The 17,680-nt window shown below is 36.7% G+C and overlaps 1 protein-coding gene across 5 annotated transcripts in view; it reads right to left on the bottom strand.

The window, feature by feature from the left end:
* Positions 1 to 17,680, bottom strand: part of RGS7 (regulator of G protein signaling 7) — a 245,378-nt gene that overhangs the window by 34,572 nt on the left and 193,126 nt on the right. For all 5 annotated transcript variants that reach the window (XM_074818377.1, XM_074818378.1, XM_074818379.1 and 2 more), the window contains exons 7-9: positions 11,203 to 11,267; positions 9,251 to 9,327; positions 9,026 to 9,107 (exon numbers count right to left, since the gene is read on the bottom strand). In XM_074818377.1, coding sequence (XP_074674478.1) covers positions 9,026 to 9,107; positions 9,251 to 9,327; positions 11,203 to 11,267 — 224 coding nt within the window. The remainder of the gene's footprint in view (positions 1 to 9,025; positions 9,108 to 9,250; positions 9,328 to 11,202; positions 11,268 to 17,680) is intronic.

The raw sequence follows: 17,680 nt of genomic DNA, 5'->3' as shown, positions 1-17,680 counted from the left end.
CTTATGTCCCATCTACCCCAATAATTACAAACTCTAAACTAAGTTGGGCAGCTATCCCCATGGCAGGGTCTAGCTACTTAATGAATACAGTCTTTGTTCCACAACCGAAATTGATAATACCAGATAGTTTTCTTCTTGCTGTATATGTAGTGGCATCATAAGTTTTACAAAAATATCGAGACACTGTCATGTAATAGAAGGGGGTAACACTGACTTTTCTTCTCTCTACTTGGATTTCCAAGAGTATGTATGTGTGTCATGCACACTTTTTTTAAAATATAGTATCATATTCCCAGCTTCTGCAGAGTTACTTTTAGCACAACTATCTCTTTGGAAACAAGCCTTTTTGTCATGGTTTCACTGGGATAGAGTTAATTTTCTTCCTAGTAGCTGGTACAGTGCTGTGTTTTAGATTTAGTATGAGAATAATGTTGATAACACACTGATGTTTTAGTTGTTGCTAAGAAGTGCTTATCCTAACTCAAGGACTTTTCAGTTTCCCATGCTCTAACAATGAGGAGGTGCACAAGAAGCTGGGAGGGAGCGTGGCCAGGACAGCTGACCCGAACTAGCCAAAGGGATATTCCATACCATAGGACATCATGCTCAGTATATAAACTGGGGGGAGTTAGCTAGGAGGGGCCAGTCATTGCTGGGGAACTGGCTGGGCATCAGTCCGTGAGGGTGAGCAACTGCACTATGCATCACTTGTCTTTCTTGGATTTTTCTCTCTTTTTGTTATCTTCATTTTCATTACAATTATTATAATAATATTTTACTTTACTTCAATTATTAAACTGTTCTTATCTCAACCCACAAGTTTGGGTTTTTTTTCAATTCTCCTCCCCATCCCACAGGAGGGGGGAGGAGCGAGTGAGCAGCTGTGTGGTGCTTAGTTGCTGGCTGGGGTTAAACCATGACACTTTTTGATTCAGGTATGTGATCAACACACAAGCACTGTGACTGGACTTTTGATACCTGCTGTTAAGTTACAGTGCTTTTACAGAGGTCCCACTTGCATTACAGTTATATAAGAAGCAAACACAGAAAGACAAATATTTGGATTACAGTCCATTATGGCCATGGTAATTTCATATATGGATTGTAATAAATATATAAGCTTGATAATGACTTTGTATACAGCTTCTATCAAGTTTTCACCTCCCTAGAACTCCAGACCAAACTTCTCTAAAATTAGCTCACAATTTTTCTCATTTTCCCTATGGACTCTTTCTTCTGTTAGAAATTAGCTCATCTGGGAAGTATAGCTATACCTTCCAATTAACAACTATAAATCATATTTAATAATTAGGAAGCAAATCCCAAGATTGTTCTCAAGTATAAATTCTGTAGCAGCATGTTTCAGATTTAATTCCCAGATGCCTTATAAATTTGGCATATAATCAGGGAAAAATTATTAAAACCTGCTTCTTCTACTAAAGCATTAGATATTTTCCCCAATTTCTACAGCCTTTTCATTATGTATCTGAAAAGAGATGTGTTATGCTAATAAATACTATCTTTATGAAACACAAGATAGGGTAAATAATTACAATGCATGGATTCAGTGTGACACTGAAATAAGCGAATACAACTTGGAACTGGTCTCACATAAAATAGCCTCAAATTTGGTTATATTCCTTAATATGAATCTATTTTTAAAACATGTGATACATCTGACAATATGCTGCAAATATCTCTGAATATAGTGATCTACAGTCAAGTAGTATTATGGAAACAAATTAGTTGCACACAGCTTAACTGCTAAAACCTGTCTATATCAGCTGATAATGATGTACAACCTATTAGCTTTTAATTAAGTAAATATAGCTTTTCATTTTTTCTTATTCATTCATTGAACTGATATTTCAGGACACAGAATGTTCAGTGTCAAATCTTATTGAATTGCTTCCTTCAAAGGAAGGGATTGTCTTAATTTGTAAGAATTAATAAAAGCTTTGTCAGGATTAAGTGTTCTCTTCTGTTGCAGATTTTAGTAGAGAATTATGCAGGCAGCATAGAATGAATTTAAATGCTCAATACATTAGCTAATTTCCTTGTTAGCTAATTTCCTTTTGACTCATTAAAGAAGAGCAGTAAATAATATAAAGTTCCAGACTTATTTATTAAATTGAAATGAATGAGCAATAAACCTGATCGTGTCATCCACTAGAAATATATTGATGTAGAAATGATGAATTCTTGATAAACTACAGAGAAAAGCATAAGCATTTAAGCATAAGTTAAACCCACTGTAGACAGCCCCATGTGAAGGACAGAAAACTTGTCATTTGAACGAATTAGTGAAATCAATATTTAACAATCCTTTATTCAAGAATTTATTTGAAGATCACTGATGAGTATCAAAATAGCAGTAGTTACACTATTGTTCTGTAGCGAACTTAATCAAAACATGGCAAGGAGTGCAATTAATGCATAAAAGTTTAACTGTGTGTTGTTTCTCCTGTTTGGATGAGACAAATGAGGTTCAAAGACCATTAGACAAAGGAGATACATTTGATCAATTAGTTTGACGAAGCTTTAATTGTGTTTGCAGCATGGTAAAACTCAGATGGTTTTCAAACTAAGAGATGGGAAGTCTCACTGAGCATAGAATTGAGGATCACTTAAAATTTCAAAGATTTTCAGCATCTTTCCAAAAAAAAAGAACCTACGCTGTACCAGTTTCCTGTTTATACCTATTTGTCTTCTCAAACTAGAGTTCAGATCTTTTCCCTGAGTAGTATCAGACACACAAGGAATTTCAGTGGCTGTGCAAACCAAGGACCTGTTTGGAACAGGAGAAAAAGATATAGAGAGATTTTCAAGAAATATAATACTAATAAATTAAACCATAAAATTAATCCATAGGAGATAGAGCATCTTGAATCTTGACAGGGATGCTCACATTCTCACATACTTCCTTGTTTAAGGACAGATCTAGTGCAAAGCTGAGCTTTCACCTTAGGAGAACAGGATTTTATATTGCTTTAAAAAAAAATTCTTTTAGTGGTCTGTGTGTCAGAGAAACACATAATAAGCAAAAGGCATATGAAAAGGAAGTTGAAATTTAACTTTTGAGACAAGTCATAAGAAACTAAACTAGAATCTGTACTAAAGAATATACTACTGCATGGAAGTTATGCTTAATTATTTTTGAAAGTTAATTTAATTTCTAAGTACTCTTAATTTACAATGGACTATTTTAGGTTCGTAGGTTTGTAGTGATGGGATTTCAGAAATTATTGTACAAAAATTAGAGCCATTGTATTTATTCAAGTGGTGCTTTGGTAGTATTAATTTTAATTAAAGCTGTATTAATGTGCTTTTTGTGTATGGGAGGATTCCAGCATCTGCAACACTGTTGCATAAGAAAACCTGTTAAATTTACCTGGTTTGTTGCTCCTATGCTACATACTCAGAGTCACTATCGCTTTCTCAATTTTTTTCACCCCAAAAGGCAGGAAACTACTGTTTTACAGATTCCATAGAGAAGAATTTAGGTTATTCACTTAAAAAGAAATGACAACAGGAAAGTCCAACCACATGTCTCTGAAAATGTTGATGGTAAATGTAGGTGACATTTAGAAACTGATTATCTGCCTTTTGACTTAGAAGAAAATCCTTGACAGAATGCTTTGGATTAAAGCAGTAAATTTATTTAATTCACAGAGAAACAAAAATCAATGTATAAAAATTCCACTTATTAAAAAAATTCCTTATCCTTACTACTTCAGCTTATTTTTCTAGTTGCTACCAGAACTGGGTCTTACTAAAAACCACAGTGTTATCTCATTTTTCCATGTCCTTCCAACATCTCATCAGTTAGCTATTTCATATTTCTGACCTTTTCATAAACCTTAGTTTTAACTTGAGCACTTTCAGTTTGTTGTACTGTTCAAGAAAGCTGGCTTCTTTTTCCCCATCTGTCCCACCTTTATTTAAGTATCAGACTAAATAACAATGTTAAATAATGAGTACAATTCTTTCATAAATGTCTTAGTTAGCTGGCTAGCTATAAGGTTTATAAATATCTGCCTCAAAGAGATGCGAGTATGGACCATAAACATTATAACCATTTTCTGAAAATAAAGAATTGTACAAGACTTTGTTTCATTACCAGCAGTGCAATTATCTGAGACTGACAATTGCTGCTTTGGCTGCATTCCCTGTCTGCCAGAGAGGTAACTGCCTTGTAAGGATATACAGTGAAACAGGTGCAAAAGACAACATGAAAATTGTATGTGGATACATCACTAGAGATGTTGGATGGCATGACTCACATTCACATGTTTAAAAACTTTCTGAAAATATTATGATAAAGCAGACAGAATTGTTCTCTGGCTAAACAAGTGACTGGCCCAGAAAAGTCTAGGATTTGTAACATGCAAAGTGTGAAATGAAGGATTGCACCACCTTAGCCAAGTTAAATTCAGACTTTTGCTGAGTCTTTGAGGCTGTTTTTGAAGGACAGGATGGAAAACTCATTAAAAACAAAAGCAATGAAAGAAAAGAAAAGGAAACCCAGAACAAATAACTGCAAGTATCTGCTGCATGACCCTAGACACCCGGTAATATTACCTACTGTCTCAGATGCTGAGGGTCATGTTCAGACCACATAAAATGCAATTTTAAAATATAAACAGATAAATGAGATTAATGGAGATAGAATCACATAGAAAAACTAAATATAGAGAGAAGCAAACAGTGTGGGATGTGTGACAAGGTTTAAAAAATATAAAGATTATTGTTTTCCTTGTTTACTACTAGGAAACAATAGCATGAAACCCCTAAATCCAGAAATCATGCATATTTCTGAATTTTACATCATCAGTGAATTATCTTAAACCCATGCTTGCCTTTAATGTTGCTGCTGTCCTTACCAGATATACCTACCCTGGATACTTTGTCTTACTGTATTAATTCACACAAATATTGGTTTTGTTTTTCATAGAATCATAGAATCATTTAGGTTGGAAAAGACCTTTAAGATATTCAAGTCTAACCCTTATCAATATTTGCTATTCAGTTTTTCCACAGAGAAGCAAGATGACCACCATCATTCAGCAAACCAGTGGTAGCAATGGGAATAGAAGTCCTGTGGATCGAGTTTCACCAAGCTACGAATGGCAGAATGGAAGAACTGGATCACACCTTGACTCATGCTCATGCTTTATTAAGTCACAGTTTAATTAAACCATAGCCAGAGTTTAAACTTTGGAGAGGGACACATAACAGTGTAGTTCTCTAGCACATTTTAGAAAGCTGTTGCAGATTTCCCAGCTTCCTTTTAAAAACAACTGCACACCAACCTGCTAAATATGACTGCAATACAACCAACATTCTGACTGATGACACGGGTCAGAGATTTTGGAGAAATTAAAAGGTTTTTTTCAACTTAGTGTAGTTAAGAAGTATATAGATGACTTTCAGGAGAAAAGGATACTTCCTCCATTATCTTCTGAATTAATCTGAATCTCAATGAGTACCCAACAGGCCTTTATTATTAATTTCATTTAAATTACATTTATGTGTAACTCAGGAAGACAAGTGAATTGTTTGTAGCAAGACATGAGCTGTCCTTGCTCACTACCTCAAAGAACTTTACAGTAGCTGCAGCTACTCTCCTACTGTATTTGATGTGGGTTTGAGAATGTTTCAGGGGATTTATTGTTTTAGTACCTGCTTGTCCCTTTTTAACAACTGTAAGATTATGGGTTTTAAACAGAGATAATAACTCAGGAAAGCTGTGACTTCTTTTATGAAAACTTTAACCAGGAACATGACATTTCTTTTCAAACAAGAGCAGCTTCTTAATTTCTTTTGCCTTCTTTTGACTTCATCAATTTAGCTTGATTTGTTACCGCTTTTTGACTAATGCCCTAATTTTCCTAACCAATTTTCACTCCATTCCATAGTCTGTTATCAATAGTGGTTTCAATATTATGAAAATTATACACTTTCTAGGCAAGTGGAAAGAAAAGGAAGGCTTTAAAGATACATTTACTCTGCCATCAAAAAGAGAAATGTGTCCCTATATGTGAATAATATTAATCTCAGACCTATGTTAGGTACTGGCTATACCTTAGAAATAATAGCATGGACTTTATCCTAGGTCTGCTCCTCAGGGTCTCAAGGGAGTTTATAGAGCTCTCCCTGACACACATTTCCATGGTTTTACTATGATTGGTATCTGAACTAGTAAGATTAAAAATTGTTCAGGAATATCTCTGCAGGCTGCAGTACTGACAGTTGAAGCTCTCATGCTCTTCCTAACTGCAAGCTAAGATCTTTCTACATAAAGCAGCAACTGGAATTTACAGAAATGACGGAGAGTACACTCCACATTACACTAAAATACACACCAAAAAAAACCCCAAAACATATATAGTGAAAAATAAATATTGGAATCAAAACCTATCAGATATCATGAGATATCAAAACTGACTCTCAAAATAAAATTGAGGAACAGGTGACAAATTGAAAAAACTGCTCTCCAAATCCACTTTCTCTGGTTCATCTCCAAGCATCATCTCAGTCTGAAAATCTAGGAAAAAGTTGTGGGCACTAGCCCACTAGGCAGATGATCAAAAGTAGTAGCCACGATAACCTTCAAGCATTTGTCCGTCTCCAATCTGAAACCAATCTTTTAGGGTCTCTGTAACCACCTGCAGGATTGACTTTGACTTGGGACCTATAAAATAAAGGTGCTTTTTGAGGCAAATGCTCTTTACACATCAAACCTTGGTTCATTTCCTTTAGTTTAAACTTATCCATCACAGTGACATTTCTGATACCCAAATCATGCTCTTTCTGCAGCTACACTCTCCTGACTTCACTGTCATATAGCTGTTCTTTTTTCATGTCTCCCATTCCTGTAGTGCACTGTGGTACTGTCCTTTTGGACTAATGGCTTGCTTCTCTCTTCTATCCCTTTCATCACCTTAAAGTATCTCTTTATTGAAATAAAATGCAGATGTAACATTCACACATTATATTCTACATGCAAAGATTCTGTAGCCAGATAGGTAAAAAATAAAGCAACTAGGGACCAGGACACCTGCAAAAAAACCCTGAAAAATACTTATTTACTCACCTAAACAAAAAAGGCAAATAATGAAATATTTGGTTCTCAAAACTCATTTTCAGTAAAAAAAAAAAAAAAAAAGTGGGGTGAATATTGAACAATATTGTCACTGCCACTAGCCTCTGAATTTTTATTAAAAGATGAAAAACTGAAAATAAAAATAAGCATTAACTCCAGATTCTTATCCAAACATTACCTAAATTTCCAAAATTACCTTTCCAGATTTGCAGCAACATTTCTGTGAGTTTTTGTTGTGCTTTGGGGGGGCTTGAAAAGCCAGTAGAAATTGTAATTAACTCTAGCATCACCTTCCTCTTTTCAGTCTTTTCCTCTTTTATTTTTTCTTCCTTTTAATATAAGCTTCCAGCTTTTACTGTGACATTAAATTCATAACTATGTTTTCAAAATGAGTATTTAATGAACTAGTGAGAGGAGCTGGTTAACCACAGTATGAACCTCTCCATTCTTCTATTTATATCTCCTAAAGTCAGTAGTCTACACTGCTGACTGTAAGACAGTCCTTTGCCTCTGGTATTTCCTGGGTATGTCTAAAGCCAGATTAAAAACATCTGCTGGACCAGGCAGATTTATCCACAGTTCAGCCAAAGCTCTTAATCAGATTCAATTTCCTCTTGTCCCGGTCCCTTTAATTCTCTCCTTATTGTCTGCCCATATCTTAACTGAAAACTTCAACAATTCATCTTCTCTTCCAAACCTGGAAATAGCATCTCATTCCCAGATTCAAACCTTAGATCCATTTCTGCAGCTAATACAAAAGCTGTCTGCACCTTCAAAGATCTCAGGTTCATAGAAACTTTCTGTGTCTATTCTATATGTGGCTGCCATCAACATCAGATGGTAGATTGTTTTCTGTCCTCCTTCCTTATTTTACGCCAGTGACTGGACAATAATGTCCCAGTCTTCTTGCATCTAATGGCTGTGGTTTGAACCTTTCACTTCAAATTATTTTCTCTACCTGATTTTCTAAATCCTACCTAAAAATCCATTTCTTCTACCACTCTATCAATTCCACAGTCACAAATGTAAGATGACCATGTCAAAGTTCATTATTTTTCATTTGAAACTTTCTCACTGTATTCACCTCTTCTACAGGTATCATCACCTAATTTTACTTCCCCAGAACAATTAGTTTTAGTTAAGTATCTTTTCCCAGGGTCACAGTGAAAGATATAGTCCATATTTGGTTTCATTGATAATGATACGAAACTCTACACAGAAAATGAATGCTTAACTGCAGAAAAGGGAAACAGATCTAATTCTGTAGTAAAGCAAAAAAGTGTGATTATTGAGTTCTAACAGTTTAATTGGAACTCTTACGACATTTAACTTTCTTTCTCAAAGTTTTAGCTCTCAAAGGTAGATTATGTAAGAACCATTCTTTTTTTTTTTTTTTTTTAAATTTTGTTTTAGAAGGACTTTGACAAGGAACTCAGATGAATCTTGTTTAGACAGTGTATCAATCCCACAGCTCAAAGCCAACGATATCTAACCTTTATGTACATTAAAAATAGTTTGGAAATATGACCAGAGTGAAGTTGAAAGGCTCAGCAAGCAAAAAAGCAGATTAAAAAAAAAGTCAGATTTATTTAAAAGTACTTTTAGCTATGTGGATAATTTTGGCTGTGTGACTCATACTTGGGAAACCTTTGAGTTGGTAATAGTCAAAGACAGGTATCTTCTGATTCAAGAACTGACACAACAAATCTATTCACTGAAAACCCCAAACTGAATGTGTACACATCAGCAGTCTTCAATATCAGAATGATATAAACTATAGATCCTGCAAAAAAGCAAGGCAGGCCCCAACCGCACGCACTACAGCCCTTTTACTTGCTCCCAGGCTACCCCAGTGCTCCACAGAGGCTAACATTTATCAGTGGCCCCGCTCACAGGCATAGCGGCCCCACCGGCACTCACCACCGGCCGGTGCACATCCCAGAATGCTCGCTCCTGGCTGTCAAGAATCTTCCTCTCTATCTTGTCTCTCTTCTTGTCAACTCTATTGATGTTATAGGATATTTAAAAGAAACAGTGTTAATGACAGTAATTTTAAACATAAGAAGTGTCTAATCACTTTTTTCCTCCCCTTCTCCCTTCAAAAAGCATGGAAAACCAAAACTCCTTGTGTTCAAAGGAACTTACTTTGCTTGTGCTTCGGCTTGCATAAAAATAAACTCCCATTTCCGAGCAAATGCTCTCTGTAGTCTGGCCAAACTCTCCTGAAAACACATCACAAGTTTAGTGGGTTAGGTTGTAAGTTACTTACTATTTAATAGCTTTTAGCTTATCTTTGCCCCCTTCCCTCGTCGTCGTCCCTCCCCCCCCTAGATGTAATACAAGTCATGATATCTGTGCCAGTGTAAATGTACCTTACTTATCTGATATAAAGTCTTTGCTTGACACCAACAGGACGGAATACTAGATTTACCTACTTTTGAATGCCCCGACTATTTCTGTTTTGAAACTGTGATGACAAGCGTGGATGCAATCTTCAGCAGAACATGGAATTTCTGAAGCCTTTTTATATACTGGATGCTGTCTGAGTAATTTTGTAATAATACAAAGAAACATTCTTGTTTTGAAAGTACCTAACACTGAAAGATAAGAGCAGTACTTTCCAAACTGGATGATCCACATGACAATTCCCATCAGTCATCTCTGCAAACAGTTTGCATTGAGAAATGTTGACTGCCTATCAATTTATTTAAAATACAGTAATAAGAAGCTATCAATATTTTAGTAGTATAGGAATCTTCCAGGACCTCCACAGTTATCCCCATTTTAAAAAAATAAGAGACTATAGTTCTTCACTACTGTACAGGAAATGTATATATCCTACAGCCTACTAATAATAACAGGAAGAAGATTTGTAAAATCTTAGCAAAATTCTTTCCTCCAGTGATGCTGGAACAGCTTCACTGTCTGTAACAGAGCTTTTCCAATCTCCCCCAGCTTAAAAGGCAGCAGTATGCAGTCTGTTAACATGAAGAAAGCCAACGTTCTTCTCTTCCCCCAAAAGACCCCAGTTACCTTTGTGCATTGCTTTTACTGAGACTAAATGAAAAATAGTCTCTAAACTTCCTAACAAAAAGTGTTGCTTTAACTGTATTTCTGTGCATTGCAAATGTATCTCTACAACATACTTACTAAAAATAAAGACTGCAGAGTGAAGAGGAGACTTTCTAGAGATCTTGTCAATACCAGTAAAGGCTCTTGTGGATTGTATACTGGGGGTGAATTTTCTACTGCATGTAAGTATAAAATTATGCATACCCCACAGTGCAGTACACTGAAAAGCAAGCTTGTGCCAGAAGAAGCAATAAAGTGTGTCAGCATGGTGCTGCGGCTGGTGTATTTGGCATGTTGAGAGCCTGGCTGACTATCCTGATATCATGTCACAGTAGCACAGCTGGACAGCTTTCAGCACAGAGCCAGGGCTGTTCATGAATTTTATGTTGACATTTTCATGAAAAATTCAGGAACTTTTTGGGGGGATAGAGATGGAATTCAAGACATCTCTCTCCTTAGCGAGTGCCATCCTCATCAGCTAATCAAACTCCCTCGTTCTCTGGCTCTTCCTGGCCCCAATTATTTTACCTTGCCTGGGGCACAGCACAACTTTCAGGGAGTGGGAAGTGCCTCTGGTCTGGTCCTTTTGCCTCTCATCTAACCGATGGAACAAGGGCTCAAGCACCAGCACCACTTTAAAGAATGAGATTTTTTTCTACAGCTACCAAGTGCTCTTGAAAATGTTGCCAGAGATCCTTCATTCAAACCTTACACAGTGTAGAGTACAATTACTTTCAAACACTTGTGGTGTATCTGGGATTTAGAACAGTTATTTCTCATCCTGGCATGGTGATCTGAGCAGAGTAAAATTAGAGATGGACCAAAATCTCAAATTTTGCCCAGCTAGCCTTCACTACAGTCTCTCAAACAGCATTTATGACTGCTGAGCACTGACAGACCCTCATGCTGGCAAAAGTGGATTACTAATAAATTTTCACACATAATGCCTACAGTTCTCATGCTTAACATTATTTCACATGCTCATTAGGCCCAGCAGAGAAATTTACTTTTCCCCAGGTACTTACAGCTTCATAGTCTGCTAGCTCTAGCCTTGCTTTGTTTTGCATTGTCCGCTTGCAGAGGTAAACAGCTAGAACAGAATAAAATAATACAGAATTTGCTACTATCTCACAAACACAGCAGAGCAGAAATCTAGACCCTTCATCTCTATTTTACTGCTAGCTTTTTTTGTTTTGATTTCTTCCTCTAATCCAAAAAGCTTTAAATATGGGATCAATGCTACCAGTATTGTAATTAAAATGATGGGTCAGATACAGAGATTCATTAAATAATTATAAAATCTGCTTTATGCAACAGACATCATATACAAAATGCATGAGATACTTGGGGTGAGGTTGTTTAATGGCCAGGGAACTAGCACATTAAAAAAAATGGCAAAAACATTTTTTAAACTATGTGTGTATAACTCATAATGTGTAAGAGTTTTATCAGGAGCTGCTGCTATATTAGTCAAATAGGTTTTTAAGAACATGTATACACAGTTTTATTTTACTTTATATTTAGAAATCACAAAATTTCAGTCTAAGAAGATTTCAGCTAAAAATTACTTCCAGATAAAATTCAAGTCTCATACAGATTAGTCTCCTATAACCAATATTTAAAACAGAAAATAATGAGAGACCAAAAAATGAAAAAAATGTATCTTGTATTAGACATAATGAGAAAAATATTATTTAATTTTTTTTATAGATCAAAAATCCTTCAGCAGAGCCGTTCTGCCTCCACGTCATTCAGAGCAGAATCTTAACAATGAAATGAAATACTGACAGCTAAATATTGAAAGGATGCAGGGATGAAAATGAGACTTAAGACTGCATAAACAGCACAGTGGTTTGCATCACACTGCTTGATCCTGAATTCTTTATGCACTCCATTACCCTTGAATGAAGTACATTTCCAATAGACTTTATTTAGCAACAAATACTCCACATCAACTCTGAATATTGTACAGCTTCCCCCACCAGAAAGACAATGAGTGTAGCACAATTCCTTATTGTGCAGTATTTACCCACTTCATAACTTCAGAGCACCTGCTCATGTGTGAGATTGAGGAATCTTTTGATCAGTGTAGGTAAGAAAACCTTTATCTATGGTCTCTACAATCAGCAAAACGATCCCATAGTTACAGGTTATGGTTAGGAATCTTCCTGCTTCCTGACTGCCAGCTTTTCCACTACAGGAGCAAAGAGAAATAACTTCACATAGGAACCTAGCTCTTGCAGTCACTAGGAAGAAGGAAGTGCTTATCTTATATAGCTTTGATTTTTAAGGTAGTCAATCCAATTATATTTTACAACTCCATGGAAACATTTATTTCTGACAAGTCACCTGCAAATGCACGCAAACCCACTCCAGTGGATGCTATTTCACTGGAAATTATGATGAGCACTTCTAATAATTACAGCTGCAGTTACAGGTGTTACTTGATGTGAAATGAAGTTGTACTTTAATGCAGTTTTTGTCTCTCCCCCCCCCCCCCCCCCCCCCAATTTGTGCACATTATCTGGTCTATTTTCTTTCATACTTTTTCACTTTCCACTCCCATAAGAGTTCTATTCCCTGAAGTCCCACATCTCTTCTGGTTCCAAAGCAATTTATGTGTCTACAAAATCTACAGATACAGACACAAATCCACATCACACAGCAAGTATAGCAGACAAATAGTTTATATAGCCTCAGTTTCCATGCATTTGGCATGCATGCTGAAATGCCACAAAAAGACGAGGGGATAAATTCTGGACCCTTTTTACTTAGGTTGCATCCAAAATCAGTACAGTGATCAGAGAATACTGGGGAGAGAGATGGCCTTTGTCATTTGGCTCCTTTTCCAATGCAGCATTTTCCTCTCTTTTCCTTCAAAATCAGTTATTTCATTGAACAAGAAAAAAAAATAATCCCTAAAACCCCTGAAAATATTAGAAATAAAATACATATTTAATAGGAATATGTAGACAGTTTTGTTAATTCCAGAGGCCAAATTTTATCTAGTCCAACTGGTCTAATACCACCTGAACAGAAACAAAACAAACTCCCTGTTTTCTGCACTTAATTAAGCCCTTGTAAACCACATTCTCATGGTCCCTGTATAGGCACTTTTAGTTAGCTTAGCACTTCCTTGAGTCCCACTGTGGGCATATTTGGAGATTAGCATCTCCTATCTCTGACAAAAATCATTGCTGCAGAGGTGGCTGACTGTCCATCCTTCTGTCAAGACAGGTTTTAACAGAAATGTATCTTCAGATCACAGAGTTCTCAACACTGGCAAAACAACCACCAGGTCACCAAGAGCAGGAGAGAGGAATTAGCTTGCCACACTATTAATCTAATATTGTGTCTAAGAAAACTCTTGTCTTCACTGTGTGACTGTACTGCACTATTCTCCCTGCAGGGTTCTTTTAATGACCCTTTTGCTCCAACTCCATAGCTAACAGTTTATATAAAAACGTTTGTTTTTCATTATGAGCATAGCTTAGCCAAGACTCAAAAAATCATGTTCATCCGTCAGACTTTTTCCTCTGGAATATCTAGATCCCCTCCCCTTCAGGAGCCTAAAGGTTGTAATACCCGTGGCTTGGATTCTTTATGTCAGAAATGTTTCTACGTGTCAGTGTGGATAAGGCAGAATATGCCCAAGAAAGATTTAGTTATTTGGGGAATACCACATATCCACTAGTGTAGAAGAAAATAGTCCTGAAGGACATTCCTACTCTTTGACTCAATTTAGTGCCATTGCTACGTGCTAACAATTGCATCTTTATAATAGAAGTGCATGTTTGAGGATCTATTTAAGAGCTAACTGTAGTCACACGAGAAGCTGGCAGCAGCTCGGGAATTTGAGTTCACCAGTTCACACTCTCATTAAATTCTTTGGCTTGCCTGTAACAAAATTCACTAGCACATTGGAAAGCAAAAAGAATGTGAAAATCACTTTCGTTTTCAGCCAGAACATTTGAAGACACAGAGAAAAGAGGTTTTGTTCTTCTGACTTTTAGAGTAATGAGATCTGAAGTGCAGATACTCCCAACTTTTGCAGGTACCACTCCTTTTCTGCACCAAAACATGTGTGAAGTAATTGCATGTGTCCAGTAGCCTGACCTCTGGGAAGGATGTCAGTCAGTTTGCCTCTCAAAGCAGTCATGAGCCTTCAGCATTTCAGAGAATGACAGTGTCTGCTTTTCTAATCCTATGATGAGCTGTCAGTGTTTATACAGCTTCATATAGAAGTACAATCTGCAGGAAGGGTCTCCAAGTAAAGGCTCTTCCTTTTCACTATATAGTTCTCTATTTATCTACCCCATAAAGGTCCTGGTCAGGGCCCTCAGTACACCAAGGAGCTGTAATTGCCCTGAGCAGCCCACCCAGAGTCTCCACTGAGGCTCCCTGCACTCAGGAGGTGTGCTTAAGCCCAGCTACTTCCCGTGGCCCCGGCTTGATACACCTCTAACCAGCCCTGTAAATTACCAGCTCTGCCCTGGCTTTCTGGCTTGACCTTGGACCTTCCTGGTTACTTAAGACTTTGTCAATGAGGACATTGCTCCCACCTGCACTGTTCCCACCCTCAGCCCTCATTTACCTTCCCCTGAAGAGTTACCTGCTCTTGCTGCTCCCTGACAAGGATGCTGAAAAATGCTGAATATATGGATGAAGGATATGCAAGGAACGGGGTCTGATTAATAACCTTAATTTGCTAAATATGGACTGTCACAAACACTTTTATTTTTAGAGCCAGTGTATTCTGATGGATTTTGCAATCAACATAATTGCCTCCACTAAAGTGATTTATATATTAGATATTGTAGCTTGTGCTTTAGAAGTGACTGATTATCATGAGAAAACAAATTTGTCAATAATTTTAAAAGCAATATTAATGCACAACATTTCATAATGAAAGATGGTCAGTGATGTTTCTAAATGGGCATTTGAACCACAAACCAGTACTAAAACACACTTTGATATCTGTGCAGTAAATACAGACTACTCACTCTTGAAAATTCTGTTCAGGCATTCACAAAACGTGGGCAATGTGAGAGCTTAAAGTGAGATTGCAAAGTGTTCTAGTGAGAGTTGCATGAAGAGGGTGTCTGGGTTTTCCCTCTTGCAAGTTTTTAAACTATTACACCCAAAATAACCCATTTTCATGGTTAGCTAACTTTGTTTCCTATTCTTGACTGTTCACTTGTACTTGAAAGCTCCTAAGAAACCTATATAGATTTTTTTTCTTAAGATCATTGTGATAATGACAGGTTTCATTCTAGAATCAAGAAACTGGACTGAGTACATGTTATATTACACATACTTACTGAAAAAGAATAGAGCTTTCACCCAAAAGTTAAATGGGGAATTTAAGTTTCTTGCTAAACAAGGACTAAATCTTCCATCTCACCACAGCAGAGAAAAAGCCTCAGCTAAATTCAGTGGACGTACAACTGGATCTCTGAAGACCACAGATAATGCCAACTACACATCCACCACCATGTACACAAATGTAAACTCTTTACATAATTGTCCCAGTGCTAGTGGTGTTAGAGCTTGATTCAGCCCCAGATGGTAGGCGTAACTTCCAGTGAACACTCATTATCTCCACTGAGGCCAGATTAAATTTATACTCTGTGTGAGTCAAAATTCTGGTTTCAGAGTCAGCATGTACATGCCTAGTCAGTATTTAAAGAGCAAAGAAAATAGAAGGTACTGCAAGGTCTAAGGGTTTCAAAGTGCCCTCTGGGCAGACAGCAGTTTTCCCTCCATATGCAAGTGCCTGAGTCAGGTGGAGAATTACAGGACAATTGGCACAGAATGTGACTGCAAGACAGAGAAAATGAAATCAGCTATCTTATTTAAACATGGGGATTTCTAGGGCTATTTATACCATCTTTAGTTCACCTCTGCTTTTATTCAGTAAAAAAAAAAATAATTTTTGCTCTTTGTAACAGCTATTGAGTTTCACTTAGTCTTAAAAAAAAATAACTTTTAGGTGGACAAATGGGTCACCAATCAGCCTCATGTATCTATAAAAGAACTAAACTCTTTAGTAAATGCTAATAACATTAAGTTAGAATGAATACCATGATAGCTTACGTGCACTAAATTGCCAAATGGTCAGAAACATGACTTCTGAAACATTCCTCCCTTTCTTTACTTTTTACTCTGTTCACACTATTTCTATAATATTTAAGGAATGCAATTTGATTATAGATATAGATGGCTAGAGGACTTTCTTACATAAACCAAGGGCAAGAAAGAAACCAAATTTCAAACTACTAGAGAGCTCAAGAATTAGAAAAAAGCAAATTCATCTTAAACACATAAAAGTCCCCAGATGATGTCGGCCTAGGAAAGTCCTGCAGGATGACAAAAAGAAGTATGGAAGAGAGGTCACCCAAGCTATGTAAACTGTAGGATGAGATAAAGAATATCTTGTTGTCAAATCTAATTTAAAATTTCATCTGTTGAATTATTTCATACTTCTTGATGTTATCATAATGCTTTTAATTTGCATTCAAGAACTTAACACTCTGCTTTGGCACCAAAAAAAAAAGGCTTTATACCTCCTCTTACGGCTCTCAGATTTAAGAAGGACTCAAATGCACTTGCTAAATAGCTTCTGAGAAGAGGAGGTGCAACAAATACAAATACACTGATTTCACATAGAAAGCAATGAGGGCATGTGCAGTGCAAGGAAAGGCTGAGGATGTCAGAAGATGGAGAGCATTTTCTTCTAAACTGCAAAAATCAGCTACAGGGATGGCATCAGAAGGTGGCCGCTACCTGACAAAGTAGGCAATTACTCAGCACCCACCTGGAAAAGGGCTATCAGTGGCAAGACAGTGCATGACTACAGAAAAAAGCATTTGTTGTCACTGCTCCCTTCATGGCCTGAAAGCTATAATTTCCACATTGATAATGAAACAGACAAACGTGTTTAGTTTACTCAACACCGTAATTTGAAAGCAATTCTGAAAATTATGAGTTATGTTTATAAATCTCAGAATTTATTCTGATAAGAAATTTTGTCTCTATTTTTAGGGGACCTACATGCAGATTAACAATGTTTTTAAAGTAATGCTTTTAAAATAATGCTGCAGAAAACATGTACTTGGGTCAGTCACCTTTTCATACATGTACGTAAAAATGCATTGGCCAAACACATTTTCCATGTTTCACATATTATGGAAATAAGTTATACATTCATGGAAAGGGTAATTCAGGTAACTACAAAATTCTGAAGTGGTGAGCTGACTGGAAAGCATTTTCAGGAAATGTCTCCTGCTTACAGAGCCCTCACTGTGGTGGTTTGTCAATGGCAGAATTAGCATGGATCAGAACAAAATTCAGGACATGCTTGTTGAAGTGGGACTTTCTTTTCATCATTTATATGACAGAGATAGCTCCTAATGAGTGAATTATGTAGCTCTGCAGAGAAATACATAGGGATGTGAATTCAGAGTGGAAAAAGATCTTGTAGATCACCCATTCCATCTTTCT

This window comes from Strix aluco, chromosome 3, assembly GCF_031877795.1.
Source record: "Strix aluco isolate bStrAlu1 chromosome 3, bStrAlu1.hap1, whole genome shotgun sequence".
Taxonomy (NCBI): Eukaryota; Metazoa; Chordata; class Aves; order Strigiformes; family Strigidae; genus Strix; species Strix aluco.
The sequence above is the reverse complement of the archived record's forward strand: the minus strand, read 5'-3'. Positions and strand labels throughout refer to the sequence as shown.